The sequence below is a fragment of the Myotis daubentonii genome, chromosome 8 (assembly GCF_963259705.1).
Source record: "Myotis daubentonii chromosome 8, mMyoDau2.1, whole genome shotgun sequence".
In the NCBI taxonomy this organism is placed as follows: Eukaryota; Metazoa; Chordata; class Mammalia; order Chiroptera; family Vespertilionidae; genus Myotis; species Myotis daubentonii.
This window is the reverse complement of record NC_081847.1, coordinates 35589646-35604812: the sequence shown is the minus strand read 5'-3', so window position 1 is coordinate 35604812 and position 15167 is coordinate 35589646. Positions and strand designations below refer to the sequence as shown.

Here is a 15167-nt window from a genome sequence, read left to right as displayed (position 1 = left end):
AAGCCCTGTACTGAGTGCCAGCTGGTGTGCTGTCCATTTATAGCCTGTTCTTGTGGGAAAGGAGGAGGAGGACCCAGGTCTGGAACGGCCTGGGTGAGCAGGGGCTCTAGAAGTTTTTCTGACTTCGGAGTTGACAAATGTTCATTTGTGGAGCACATAGGATAGGAGATCCCTGCTGCATTCTGGGGACACAGAGATGAGTCAGATGAGGTCCCTATCCTCACAATACTCCCATCCTGGTGGGGGACATATCTCCACACAGACACAGGAGAGTGGATCTAGGGGACTGCAGAAGTGATGGCTGAGGTGGAACCAGTGTGAGCATCTGGGAAGGCTACCTAGAGGGGTGAGTTTGAGCTGAGCTGGGACCTCTTGGAGTGTGGCACCTTCTCCCTCCTGGTGAACAAATGTGTCCTGCCCTGGCATTCATGGAAACTGACTCTGGGTTCGAATCAAGCCCAGTTTCTGTTCTCTGGGAGTTCCATTTTGGTGGGAGAGACAACCCCAATGCACAAAATAACAATAGAGTTCTCAGAAGTGTGGGCAGAGGTGGCTGATAGCTAAGAAACATATTTTTTGAGTCCTTAACTTGTGCCACATTTTTTAAAAATATATTTTATTGATTTTTACAGAGAGAAAGGGAGGATAGAGTTAGAAACATCAATGAGAGAGAAACATCGATCAGCTGCCTCCTGCACACCCCCTACTGGGGATGTGCCTGCAACCAAGGTACATGCCCTTGACTGGAATTGAACCTGGGACCCTTGAGTCCACAGGCCGACGCTCTATCCACTGAGTCAAACCGGCCAGGGCTGTGCCACATGTTTTACATAATCTCATTTAATTCTAACCTCTCTCTAAGGTAGACAATGTCATTCCTCTTACATTATTATTATTATTATTATTGATCCTCACCTGAGGGCACTTAAAAAATTTAATTTTTATTTATTTATTTATTTTTAAAATAGATTTTTATTGATTTCAGAGAGGAAGGAAGAGAGAGAGATAGAAAGGGTTCTGTTGGCAAGGAGAAAAGAGCAGGGGGATGGCTTGAATGTCATATAGGCTGTCCCACCTTCCATTGTCCCTTGAGACATAATCCAACATTCAGTTCTGGGGTAAATCATTGCTATAATGATGATGCTGAGTTCTTTTTAGTCCTAGTCCCCAAAACTTTGGGCATAGGCTTAGTTCTGTCACAAAAACCTACTCTTATTTTCAAAAAAACTTCTCTTTCAACCTCAGTAAAGTTTCTAACTCCCCCTCACTTTCACCCCTGTTTGCCTTGGGTCCTAGCTGAGCCTCCAAGGGCAGTCTCCTGTGACAGAACTAGCTTCCTATCTGGTTCTTCCAGGGATCTGGGCTAAGAACTGCTTCTTCACTCCATCTCGTCTGCCCACTCACAGGAAGAACATACTGGTTGGGCCTTGACTGCGTACATCGGATGACTAGCAAACCAGATGGCTGAGGGGAGAGGAAGGAAGGCTGCTCAAGGGGTAACGGATGGGTACCTTCATAGGGCAGTAGAGGGGACCACCTGGCTGGGGGAAGAGAGAGTAGTGGTTATAAGTCTTGATACACCATCTTCCTAGTAGCTCATTTTAGAGGTGAGGAGACTGCTGCTCATGAGAATTGGGAATAGTTCCGATGCCAGGGCACATGTGGCAGACACTGTTGCTTGCCTTCAATCATTTCCCCTTCATTCTTGCTAACAGAAGCCTGATTTTTTGGGTGGAAATATGCTCACTTCCAGAGGCTGAATTGTGATTGGTCTAAATCATGACTATTCCCTCTTAAAAATTTTTTTTTTAAATTGATTTCTGAGAGGAAGACAGAGAGAGAGGGAGAGAGAGAGAGAGAGAGAGAGAGAGAGAGAGAGAGAGAGAGAGAGAGGTATCAATGATGAGAGAGAATCATCCATTGGCTGCCTTCTGCATGCTCCACACTGGGGATTGAGCCTGAAACCTGGGCATGTACCCTGACCTGGAATCGAACTTGTGGCCTCCTGGTTCATAGGTTGATGTTCAACTACTGAGCCACATTGGCCAGGCATAACTATTTCCTCGTGGTAATAGTTGCGCTAGAAGTGGGCCTGCACCCCACTTGGATCAATGAGATATAAGGCTTCATGGAAATACTAGTATCTCCCTCTCTGATAAGAAGAAGGTGTTAGGAGACAGTCTCTTTTCTGCCTGTCTCTTCCCTTTATGCTTTGGGTGTTGTTGACTTGCTTGAGCTGTGGCCATTCTGTGGTCATGAGAATGGCAGGGCCAAGAGAATGGCACAAAGGTTTACCCTGAATCCAGTGTCATTGAGCCACTGAACCAATCCTAAAATTGCCTTCCTCTAGACTTCTTGTTATGTGAAATCAGAAATATCTTTATTGCTTAAGGCATTGTTATCATATGTTCTATTATTTGCAGCCAGACTTCAACAAATGATATAGCAAGAATGACCAAAATGTTTTACTACCAATCAACCGTAATTGATTGGTAATGGCTGCCATAGAACACTGTATTGATTAATGATATATTCCATGAGCAAGGGATAAAGAAGTGGTAGTGTAAGTGTCATATGTTTACCATTCCAGTCCTACCTAGGGCCAGTCCAATACCTGACACGTAGCAGGTGCTCAAGAAAACTGACTTGTTTCTGAATCTCTACTCCCACAAAGCTCTTCTCAGATCAACCCTGTCATCATGTTGCCTTTTACTTTTAGCTGCCAGTGTTCATGAGATCTTCTTTTTCTAGAAAGGCATGAGATCCAGGTCCTGATCACGACTCTTTTGGTTGCAAATGTCATAACTTCTGTTGACATAGCAGCCTGACTTTCTAATGAACAAGTATTAGAAACTGGAACATTAGCAGGTGTTTCCCTCTGTTTCTTGACATGCATCTCCACTAATTTTACCTCTCTGCAGACCAGCTTTCCTCTTCTTTGTCCCCACAGCCAAAGGTGGTTGACTTCCATAGCAAATCTATTCAAGACACCAGTCTCAACTGGGTAGCCTAGAGTGGGTTGGATGGTCACCCCTGGTCCAGCTAGCATAGCCAGGAAAGCAGGATCACATGTCAGAACATGACTTTATGGGTCAGTTGGGCAGAGGAGTAGGTCTGGGCTGCTCTTCTAGCAATATGAAGATGTACTGTCTAATATGGTCATCATTTGCTGCATGTGACTTTTGAATTTAATTTTAAATTAATTACAATTAAATAAAATGCCCACTTCCCTGTGTCTGTGTGGAGCTCCCATTAGGCTGAGAGCACTGTGAAGGCGGGGACCTTATCTGACTTATAAAATAAAAACTGCAGTTCCTCATTTGTACTAGCCACATTTCAAATGTTCAATAATCACATGTGGTTTAGTGCTACTGTATTGGACAATGTATATATATAGAGAGAGAGGGAATCCTATCTAATAAAAGAGAAAAATGGTAATTGGCGTACGACGATACCCTTTTCATTGGCTAATCAGGGCTATATGCAAATTAACTGCCAACTATGATTGGCAGTTAACTGCCAACTAAGATTGGCAGTTAACTGCCAACTAAGATTGGCAGTTAACTGCCAACAAGATGGCGGTTAATTTGCATATGTAGGCACAATGCAGGGAGGCGAAAGGGAAAGCAGGAAGAAGCCCCCTGCCACTGACAGTGATCGGAAACCCAGGGGGGAGCTAAGAGCTGGGGGGCAGGGCAAAGGCAGCCCTGGGGCCGCCTTTGCCCTGCCCCCCAGCCATGATCGGAGAATCAGGCGCCTTTGCCGCCCTGGCCAGTGATAGCAGGAAGTAGGGGTGGAGCCAGCGATGGGAGCTGGACACGGTCGAAGCTGGCAGTCCCGGGAGCTAGGGGCCCCTTGCCTGGGCCTAAAGCGGAGCCCACGATCGCGGGGCCGCTGCAGCTGCGGGTCCCCGCTGCCCGGGCCGGACGCCTAGGCCAGAGGCCTCAGGCCTGGTCAAGGGGCCGATCCGGTGATTGGTGATCGGAGGGTGATGAGGGTCAACTCCTCTGGCCGAGGCATCAGGCCTGGGTGGGGGGCGGAGCCGGGGATTGGGGGGATATGATGGTCCCCTTGCCCAGGCCTGAAGCCTGGGTCAGAGGCGTCAGGCTTGGGCGGGGGGTGGAGCAAGCGATCAGAGGGAGATGGGGGTCCCCTGCCCAGGCATGATTCCTGGGCCAGAGACCTCAGGCCTGGGCGGGGGCCAGAGCCAGTGATCGGGGGGAGATGGGGGTCCCCTGTCCAAGCCTGACACCTCTGTCAGAGGCGTCAGGCCTGGGCAAGGGGCCGATCAGGCGATCGGAGGGTGATGGGGGTCAACGCCTGAGGGCTCCCAGTATGTGAGAGGGGGCAGGCTGGGCTGAGGGACACTCCCCCCCACACACACCCAGTGCACGAATTTCGTGCACCGGGCCCCTAGTATTTACATAATCACAGAGAGCTCTGTTGGACAATGTTATTCTCTAAGGTGTCCACTATACTCAGTGATGATTGTTCAGAGCTAAGAGGGCCCTTAGGCACCTATATTGGTTATAGTACAAGTTATGCTGCTATAATAAGAGACTCATAACATACTATGGCTTAAATATAATAGAAGCTCCTTGCTTTCTTAGTAACATCCAAGTCTGACATGACATCTTTAAAGTGTCAGCCTTCCTTAGAGTGTGGCTCATGTACTCATAGTTAAGATAATGCTCCACCAGCCTTTGTTCTAGCCAACTTAACCCTGTTGGGGAAGAAGTGGGGGAAAGGATCTTTCCCTTTCTTTAATAGACAGAACTTGATTGCTACACACACCCCTTCTGCTCTGACCGTATCAGCCAGACTTGATTACATGAGCACCTATATAGCTGCAAGGGAGACTGGGAAATGAAATCTTAAGCTGGGAGGCTATCATTATACTGGAGGACAGTTAGCAGCCTCTACCACATGACTATCTCATTCAACCCCTCTTTTCTGAAGATGAAAAGACTGAAGAGAGAGAGGCAGACAATGGGATAGTGGCAGAGCAGTCACATCTCCTAACTTCCCTCTTGTTGTAGCTGTTGTCTGTTCCCTTTAAGCAGTCATCCCAAAGGTCCAAACACTTCTACTTACTTGGTTAGAACTTAGTCACATGGTGACACCTAGCTGCAGAAGAGGCTGGGAAATGTAGCCTATCTTCCAGGTGGCCATGTGTCTATAAACTGGGGAAAAATGAGAGAATAGATGATGGAATGCATCTAGTATTTTCTACCATAAAATCAGAGACTTGAGCCTAGGGGAGGATAGTGACATTAGTCATAAATTGAAGTCTTAATGAATTAGTGAAAATTGTGATGTGTGCTGCATGGGAGCCCATGTCACAGTGGTAACTGCTGACCTGTCCCCTGACCAGTCAAGTACATGAAGGAAGTCTCACCATATTTCAAGAACTCTGCCAGCGGGACCTCGGTTGGCTGGGACTCGCCTCCTGCCTCACCCCTTCAGCGGCAGCCTTCCTCCCCTGGTCCCCCACCCCGAGACTTCAACGGTGCCAAACACATGTCCTTGAAGATGGCATATATCTCGAGAAGGTGTACCCCCAGTGATCCAGAGCCCAGGTAAGCCTGGAGTGGGGGGAACCTCAGACAGTCATGCCCTGGTGTTGTTAGGTAGTGGGGCCAAAGGAAAGATACAATGCCTGAACATGGTAGGTGCTTAAGAAATGTTTGTTGATTGGATGCAAGAGTGAAGTTATGGGGATGAGGGTGTGCTTGCTTTTCTCTTCTTCCTCCGGGCAGTTCACATCTGAGGAGGAACTTTGAATATGGAGAGCCCTGAATGGGATTCCAGTCCTGGTTCTCCTTGAACTAGTCCCTTTTCCTCACTGACCTTTAGATTTCCCATTGTGAAATAAGGTTGTCAGACTCAGTGATACCCTCAAGTCTCTACCGACTCTGTTGCGATTCTGAGATGTCTGGTAATACTTGTTTCAGGGCCATCGACCTTCACATCTGAGCAGCCCTTAACAGTTCATTGATGATAAGGTTGATACCAGCCAACATTATTGTGTTTACCACAAACAAAATTATTTAGTTCTCACAGCGATCCTATGAACAAAGTCCTATTGTTTCACCCCATTTTATAGATGAGGACAGAGAGAGGAAGTAAACTGCCCAAGGTTAATCACACAACCAGGAAGAGATGGAACTTGCCTCTTTCCAGGTAGCTCTCTCTGCTTTAGAAGCTATGGGTGCCTGAGTGATGGTGGTGGTTGAGTGGAGTGTATATTGATCAGGTGGGGTATGCGGTATTGAGGGTGGTGTATACATTGGGAGTGACAAAAAAGGTTGTGCTGTGGATCCGAGTTATAGCTAAGGTTCAATGTCAGTCAAATGCCCAATATTGGCATCCAAATCTTCTGGCCCTACTTGATGACCCAGCCCTACCCTGCCCCCATGAGGCAAGAAGTGGTAATTCACAGGTCACTTACAGGTGTTCCACCAAAGGGACTTTTGTGTTAGGTGAAGGTGAGGGTTATTAGTCCTTTCTGAGACTCATAGAACCTTAGGTTAATCATGGTTTCCAGCCCACCTTGGACATTACCTGAAGCATGTGTGTGCATGTATTTCTATGTGTGTGCATGTGTAGAGGACATGTAAATACAAGTGTTTGTGTGTATATGTGAGCATTTGCAAGGATATTGGTGTAGATTAATGTATGTGTTGTGTGTTTATGTTAATACTCATATGTGTATATGCATGTACTCATATGTGCTTGACCATGTGCATGCATATGTAACTACATGTGTAACTTGAATGTAACTGGGGTTCCATATCAGCACTATATCCCAGTCCAAGGAACACAGTCTGTTAACTAAAATATAATGAATAATATTTTACTTTTACTTAGAGTTACATTGGGCTGCAAGTATCAGAAACCCTAACAAGCAATGGCTTAAATAAATGAGAGATTTATTTTTCCACATATTTAAAAAGTCTAGGGTTAGCTGTTTATTTAGGTTCTATCACTGCTCAAGAATGCCCTCAAGGGATCAGGTTTTCAGCTTTTTTCCTGCCATCTTTTAAAAAAATATATGTTTTTATTGATTTTTAGAGAAAGAGGAAGGAAGAAGGATAGAGAGATAGAAACATTGATGAGAGAGAAACATCATCTATTGGCTGCCTCCTGCATGTCCCCAACCAAGGACTGAGCCTGCAACCCAGGCATGTGCCCTGCCCAGGAATCAAACTGTGACCTCTTGCTTCCTGGGTCAGTGCTCAACCACTGACCCACAATGGCTGGGTTCTCCTGTCATCTTTTTTTTATTATTATTAAATATATTTCTTTATTGATTTCAGAGCGGAAGGGAGAGGGAGAGATAGAAACATGAATGATGAGAGAATCATTGATTGGCTGCCTCCTGCATGCCCCCTAGTGGGGAATCGAGCTCGCAACCTGGGCATGTGCTCTTGTCAGGAATCGAACCAGGGACCCCCCACCCCCGCCCCCCAGTCCACAGGCCGATGCTCTATCCACTGAGCCAAACCGTCTAGGGCTCTCCTGTCATCTTTATTGTGGGTTTTCTTCTTCTTTGAGGCAAGATGGTGGCTGCACCTCCAAGCAGATGTCCATATTCTTGACAGGATGAAGGCAAAAGGGAAAGGAATTTTTCTCCTGGTATTTTGTTCTGTTGCTGCATAAACAAAGCATCTTAGATTTTAGTGTCTTAGGAGATAATGGTTTATGATTTCTCACAACTCTGGCTGGCTCAACTGGCAAGTTCTTCTGCTCTATGCAGTATCTGCCGTGGCTGGAAGCCCAAGATGTCTGTTTTATTCACATGTCTGCTGCTTCGGCTGAATGGTTGGAACAGCGAGGGGCTGGCTGAGCATTCCTCTTTCTGTAAGGCCTTTCTAGGTGGCTATCTTGTTCTCCCTCTCAGGGTAGTTGGATTTCATGGTGGCTTGGGAGTATGCTAAAATGTCACTTTTGCCACATTTTATTTGTTAAATCAGTTATAAGGTCAAGGAGAGGAGAAATAAACTTCCCCTCTTGATGAGAGAAGTTTGGACTGTGTGTACAGGGAGGGATAGATTAGTTGGAGGCCATCTTTAGAGACTGCCACATCCAGGAAAGTGTTACCCTTCATTCAGGAAGGGATTTCTATCTATATCTTATTGGTCACAACTGGATCACATGGCCAGCCCTAGCTGCAAGGGAGTCTGAGAATTAAAGTATTTTGCTTTCTAGCTCTGCAGTAGAGGAAGGCAAAGGTAAAGGGGGTTGGAGTGGGTGTTGTGAGAGCCATAATTTTGTTTATGTCCCACCTTATCTGTTACAGAAAGGCCAAAGGGGAGTGAATCTTTAATGTCCCACAAAACATTTAAAAACCCTCTCCCTGTTACTGTTCCTCTGCGTACCTCCCTGAAAACCTTCCCCAACACTTGCCTGCATGGCTTTTCATCTCCCTCCCTTTTCCCTACTCCATTACTCTAGCTCTTTTTATGTAGACCAGCTTGGCCTAATCACTGCATCATAAAGGAGAACCTGGGAGCTGACTCAGCAAGACAGTCCTCCTTAGAAACCAGGGAAAAAAGGGCAAGATAATGAATCCTCACACAGTGATAATTTTGGCCCCTATCGTATGTATTTTGAGTGTGTGTATTTGTGGTGTATGCCTATGTGTACGTTTGCCTATGTGTGTGTATCTAATGGTCTCTTGTCACTAGACCCCATGAGGCCTCAATAACAGGAACACAGTCTGTTACAGGGTTACAGGCTGGATCCCCAGCAGCAAGGGCTACAGCCCAGAACTCTGAAGTCTGTTGCCCAGAGAGGGGCAGTGAGCTGCCCAAGGTTACAAGGCTGGATCCCCAGCAGCAAGTGTTGCTCTAATTCTTTCATGGACACCCCTGTGGTTTCTTCTGGTTTTGTGGTAGATGGGGTTTCTTGGGCCAGATCTCAGGTTGGTCAGCTGCAGGAGTGGACACCTCATTTGTGCCTGCAGGTATCTGGAGATCTGTTCGGCAGATGGTCAAGACACCCTCTTCCTGAGGGCCATGGAGGAGGCTAGTGCAAGGTCGTGGGCAGCTGCCATCCAAGCCCAAATCAATGCTCAAATGCCCTGGGTCAAGGACGAGCTGCAGGCACTGCTGGCAGCTACCAGCACAGCTGGGAGCCAGGACATCAAGCAGATCGGCTGGCTGACAGAGCAGGTGCCTGCTGGGCCAGGGACCTATCCTTCCCTCTACTCCCCTCCCCTGGAGCTGACCCCATTCCCATTGTCTCCCCACCTTGGCCCTCTGACCTCCCCCCTCCCTGCCCCTCTTCACTCTGCCTTGTCTTCTGCAGCTGCCCAATGGGGGCACAGCACCCACCTTGGCCCTGCTGACTGAAAAGGAGCTGCTCCTCTACAGCTGTCTCCCCCAGACCCGTGAGGCCCTGAGCCGGCCAGCCCGGACTGCCCCACTCATCACCACCAGGTACCCACAGGCAGGCAGGAGAGCATCACCCAGAGCTCGGGGGGATGATGCTTTAGACGGGCCTCAGAAGTTGGGGACTTTAGCCCTACTTTGCCCTGAGGTATTCCCCCGGTGGTCTGAAGCTAGTCTCTACCCTGTCTGGGTCTTAATTTCCTCATCTGTAGAATGGGGGCTTAAAATAGAAGGATGTGAAGTCCCACAAGTCACTCATTCATTGACACCTACTCTGTCCAACCTTGTGCTGCATGGTTTGGGGGACAGGGAGCTGACCCCAATAGTCTATGCCCGTGGTTGGCAAACTGCGGCTCACGAGCCACACGTGGCTCTTTGGCCCCTTGAGTGTGGCTCTTCCTAAGCCTTAGGAGTACCCTAATTAAGTTAATAACAATGTACCTACCTATATAGTTTAAGTTTAAAAAATTTGGCTCTCAAAAGGAATTTCAATCGTTGTACTGTTGATATTTGGCTCTGTTGATTAATGAGTTTGCCGACCACTGGTCTCTGCCCTCAGGGAGCACCAGGTCTGGTGGGGAACAGCCTTTACAATGCAGAATTGCAGAATTACCTGGCCTGGTGGGGGAAGGCTTCAGGCAGGAGGTGACATTTGAGCTGGACTTCGACAGATGAGAAGACATTTGCTGTTGAAGAAAGGGGGAGAGCATCTCATAGAGAACAACATAGTCAAATGTTCAGAAGCATAAGGGCTATCGTGTGCTCGTGGAGTTATGAGTGTGCTATATATAACCAGTGTGTAGAATCTATGCAGGAAATGGAGAGAAATGAGACAGAGAGTTGGCAGGGCCTGATTTTGCAGAGCCTCTGTTGCCAGTTAAGAAATGTTAGCTTTGTCAGAGGAGTTGTGGCAGAGTTGAAGAGTTTTAGCCTGGGTTGAGGTGACCCGGGTTGTGTTTTAAAAGAACCCCTGTAGCTGTCAGGTGGAAAACGCACCTGAGAGGCAGGATGGAAGCTGGAAGGCTGCTGCAGTCCTACAGGAGAGAGAGTGGGTAGAGGCAGCAGATGGAGAAGAAAGGCCACATTTGCATTGAAAAACACATGGGTGGTAAAATTAACCCTGGTTAGTACTTGCCAGATGGGGAGGGTGAGGGAGGTGTCCAGATGAACGGGAGGCTTGGAGCTGGTGTCTGAGCAGACAGTGGGACTAGGGGTGGGAAGATAAAAGGAGGGGATTGGAGCAAGAGGCTAAGTTGAGTCCAGAGTGTGTGGGGGATGTGTAGGGAGCTTGGGTAGGAAGCTTGGGGACTTGTGGGTCTGTAGCTCAGGGCTGGAAAGTGGGGGACTAGGTATCACCAGAAGCTCCAAGGGGAATCTGAAGCTCCAAGAGAGAGGGTATAGGGTGAAGAGCAAAGAGGGCTACAGCCCAGAACTCTGAAGTCTGTTGCCCAGAGAGGGGCAGTGAGCTGCTCGAGATTACACAGCAAGTGGGAGTCAAGTAGGTTTTGGGCCCTTGTCACCTGGGCTAGGCTGTGACCCATGACAGGCATTGTTTTAGTTGCTGGGAAAATAGTGGTGAACAAATTAGTTAAAAATTTGTACCCTAGGTGATATTCTAGTGAAAAGGACAATAAAAAACCAACGGAAACAGAGATGACATTTGAGTAAAGATATGAAGGAAGTGAGGGATGAACAATGTAGATAATCAGGGAAGAACGGACTGGGCAGTGGGAACAGCATGTGTAAAGGTGCTGAGGCAGGAGTGTGCTTGGTGTGTTTGAAGACACTGGTGTAGCTGGAGCTGAGAGCAAGGAGGAGGGTGGCAGAAGATGATCTCCTATAAGTCAGTCAGTGCTGGTCTGGAAGTCCTGTCCCCCCATTAGGTGGGGAAGGAGTCACAGGGTCCGTTCCCAGGACTTCCCTCTTGGCCAAGAGCTATTTCCCTGCTGCCCGAGGCCTCATGCTTAGCCCTCTGCCCTCCCCCTCCTGTGCCCCAGGCTGGTGCACTCAGGCCCTTCCAAGGGCTCGGTGCCCTACGACGCAGAGCTCTCCTTTGCCCTGCGCACGGGCACACGCCACGGTGTGGACACTCACCTGTTCAGCGTGGAGTCACCACAGGAGCTGGCTGCCTGGACCCGCCAGCTGGTGGATGGCTGTCACCGGGCCGCTGAGGGTGTGCAGGAGGTGTCTACAGGTGGGTAGGGTGGTCTGAGAGCGCCACTTTGGTAGTGAGTCTCTTATCCCCAGAGACACTCAAGCTCGCTTCTTTTTTGTTTGTTTGTTTGTTAATCCTCACCCGAGGATATTTCTCCCATTGATTTTTTTTAGAGAGTGGAAAGTGGAAGGTACAGGGGTGGGGAGTGAGGGAGAGAGAGAGAGAGAATGAGAGAGAGAGAGATCGGTGTGAGAGAGACACATTGATTGGTTGCCTCCCGCACATGCCCTGACGGGGGCTGGGTGTGGAACCTTTGGTGCTTGGGGCCGATGCTCTAACTACTGAGCGCACTGGCCAGGGCTCAAGCTTCTTTCTTTAGGGTATTTGCGGTGGGTGGAACATAGGGTTCGGGGTCTTTGAGGGCCCTCTGTTTTGGGCATGCAGGTGCCCTGGCCGGTAGTTGAGACTCCCCCCCCCTCCCCCGCCAGGGTTTTCCTTCCCCGAGGCTTTGTGAGTCTGCTGATGAGAATTTGAGAGATGGCATTTGGAATAGGGTTGCCAGAATAAAGGATACACACTTAAATTTGAATTATAGATAAATATTTTTTTAAGTATAAGAATGTCCAAATTATCCATTCTTTACCTGAAATTCACATTTGACTGAGCAATTCTACACGTTTCTAAGGCAGCCGTGGGCAAACTACGGCCTGCGGGCCGGATCCAGCCCGTTTGAAATGAATAAAACTAAAAAAAAAACAAAAAAAACCCGTACCCTTTTATGTAATGATGTTTACTTTGAATTTATATTAGTTCACACAAACACTCCATCCATGCTTTTGTTCCGGCCCTCCGGTCCAGTTTAAGAACCCATTGTGGCCCTCGAGTCAAAAAGTTTGCCCACCCCTGTTCTAAGGCCTCCAAGGGCCATGTTGGTGGGTCTGCTGATGCCTTTTTAGGAAGTGAGCCTCCTGTCCATGCAGAGTTTAAACTCCCACTTTCCACTTTTGGTGCTACTGGAAGTGGGACTAGAAGTGGGGTATAATTTTTCTGTGAGTCTTTCTTTCTTTCTTTCTTTCTTTCTTTCTTTCTTTCTTTCTTTCTTTCTTTCTTTCTTTCTTTCTTTCTCTCTCTCTCTCTCTCTCTCTCTCTCTCTCTCTCTCTTTCTTTCTTTCTCTTCAGAGAGGAAGGGAGAGGGAGAGAGAAAGAGAGAGAGAAACATCAATGATGAGAGAATCATTGATCGCCTGCCTCCTGCACGGCCCACACTGGGAATCAAGCCTGCAACCTGGGCATGTGCCTTGACTGGAATCGAACCCCGGGACCTTTCAGTCCACAGGCCGATGCTCTATCCACTGAGCCAAACTGGCTAGGGCCCACCTTTCTTATGTTAGGGTAGGGGTGTCTCTGTGTAGGGTGGGTATACAGATGGCATGACAAGTAGTGAGCCTCCCATCCCTGGCGGTATTCAAGCCCCACTTTTGGAGCTGCCAGTTGGGGTTGGAGGTAGGCTTGTGGTCTCTGAGGGCCAGCTCTGCCCATTCCACACACCCTCCCCATGCCCATGTGCCCTCCCTGCAGCCTGCACGTGGAACGGCCGTCCCTGCAACCTCTCTGTGCACATTGACAAGGGCTTCACACTGTGGGCAGCTGAGCCAGGTGCGGCCCAAGCTGTGCTGCTCCGACAGCCCTTTGAGAAGCTGCAGATGTCCTCGGACGATGGTGCCAGTCTCCTGTTCCTGGACTTCGGGGGTGCTGAAGGAGAGATTGTGAGTGGAGGGGGCGGGGGGCTATGGTCTCCTGGAGGCCAGGCTACATGGAGTTCCTGACCCTTCTCTCCATCCACCCTGCAGCAGCTGGACCTGCATTCGTGCCCCAAAACCATGGTCTTCATCATCCACTCCTTCCTCTCGGCCAAAGTCACCCGCCTGGGGCTCTTGGCCTAGAGGTCGCCAGATGCACTAGCCCCAAGGAGGGGATGTCCACCCCATGGCCTGACCTGGCCCTCCACTGACTGCCTGCTCAACACTGGGCTGAGGAAAAGGAGAGGAAAGGAACAAGGGTGCAGAGACCCCCAGCCCCTGAGGAGGCTGGGATAGTCTTGGGGACTGGGACCCAGATTCAGGACAGTGGATCCTGCTGTGATGGGGTAGTTTCCCTGTTGCCCCTGCCCCATCTCCCCACCAGTGCCTTTGCAGAGAGATATTTTGTGTACACAGAAGCCATTCCAAGCCTGGGACTGCCCCTGTGGGGATCCTGACCCCAGCCAGCAACTGCCAAGCCTCCTAGAGGCCCCAAAGCCACCCAGAGGCCCCACCTGAAGCTGGAGTTCCCTGGAGTCTGAAGCAAGAGAAAGAGGAGCCTTTCTGTTCATTGCTACCCTCAGCTCCACCACCTTGGGGCATGTGGTTTTCCCCTTCATCTCCTCTTTCCTCCTTATTCTTGGACAAATAAACAACCTGTGAGCACATAGGCAGCCTGACCTAGTGTCTGTGGTTTGTGCCTTGATCTTTGGGTCCTGTGGTGGTCCCCAAACTCCCAAGAAGGACCAGACCCAAGACTGGGGCTCCTTTCCTGGGAGAAAAGCAGGCCTTTAAGCACAGGATCAAAGAAAGTGTATTTGTTTTCTATTGTTGCATAACAAATCCCCCCCCCCCCAATTTAGCAGCTTAAAACAATAATTTATTATCTTTCAAGTTCTTTGGATTAGGGATTTGAGAGGGGCTGAGCTGGGTTGTTCTTGTCTCAGGTCCTACCATGAAGTTATAGTTATGATGCTGGCTGGGCTACACTTATCTGCAGGCTTGACTGGGGCTAGAGGGTCTGTTTCCAATATTGCTCACTCATTGCTGTTGGCAGGAAACTCCAGTTCCTCACCACATGAACCTAATCATAGGGCTGCTTAAATATGCTCACGACAGCTGGCTTCCACCAGAGTGAGTGACACAGAAGAGAGAGCCAAGAGGAATCCACAGTGCCTCTTATGATCCAGTCTTGAATGTCACTTTTACTTTATTCTATTCATTAGAAGTGAGTCGGTAAGCCCAGCCCACACTCAAAGAGAGGGGAATTAATTCCCACCTTTTAATTGATGGATTGGTTTGAGAGAGAGAGGAGAGAGGGGAGGGCGCGAGGGTGGGAGAGCAGGAGGGGGGAGAGAGAGAGAGAGAGAGAGAGAGAGAGAGAGAGAGAGAGAGAGAGGCATTGATTTGTTGTTCCACTTATTTATGCATACATTAGTTGATTCTTGTATGTGCCCTGACCTGGGATTGAACTCAGCACCTTGGTGTTTTGGGACGATGCTCTAATCAACTGAGCTACAGCCAGGTTAGTTTCCACCTCTTGAAGAAAAGAATGTCAGTGACTTTGTGGACCTATTTTAACATCATCAGAGAGAGTCGCAGGCCGCTTTCCTGCAGAAGGGAGGACACTTGGACCTGCTTAGTGGAACATTCTTTGCAAGCTGTACTGTGCTGGCTGGATATGAGTTTGCCATGTTTTTAACAACCTACTTGCTTACATTGTCCAGAAAATCACCGTGACAACAGTAATGAAAAAGTGGCTGCTGTCTGCCAGACAATGTACCTATATTTCCTCCCCAGATCCTTAGCACACATCTT

At 48.6% G+C, this 15167-nt stretch overlaps 1 protein-coding gene across 1 annotated transcript in view; it reads left to right on the top strand.

Moving 5' to 3' along the window:
- The window catches only part of SNTA1 (syntrophin alpha 1), a 32329-nt gene extending 18300 nt beyond the window's left edge, over positions 1 to 14029 (top strand). Inside the window, exons 3-8 of the mRNA XM_059705889.1 lie at positions 5375 to 5579; positions 8969 to 9176; positions 9313 to 9443; positions 11393 to 11589; positions 13129 to 13316; positions 13401 to 14029. Coding sequence (XP_059561872.1) covers positions 5375 to 5579; positions 8969 to 9176; positions 9313 to 9443; positions 11393 to 11589; positions 13129 to 13316; positions 13401 to 13493 — 1022 coding nt within the window. The 3' untranslated portion in view covers positions 13494 to 14029. The remainder of the gene's footprint in view (positions 1 to 5374; positions 5580 to 8968; positions 9177 to 9312; positions 9444 to 11392; positions 11590 to 13128; positions 13317 to 13400) is intronic.
- Positions 14030 to 15167: the final 1138 nt, after the last annotated feature.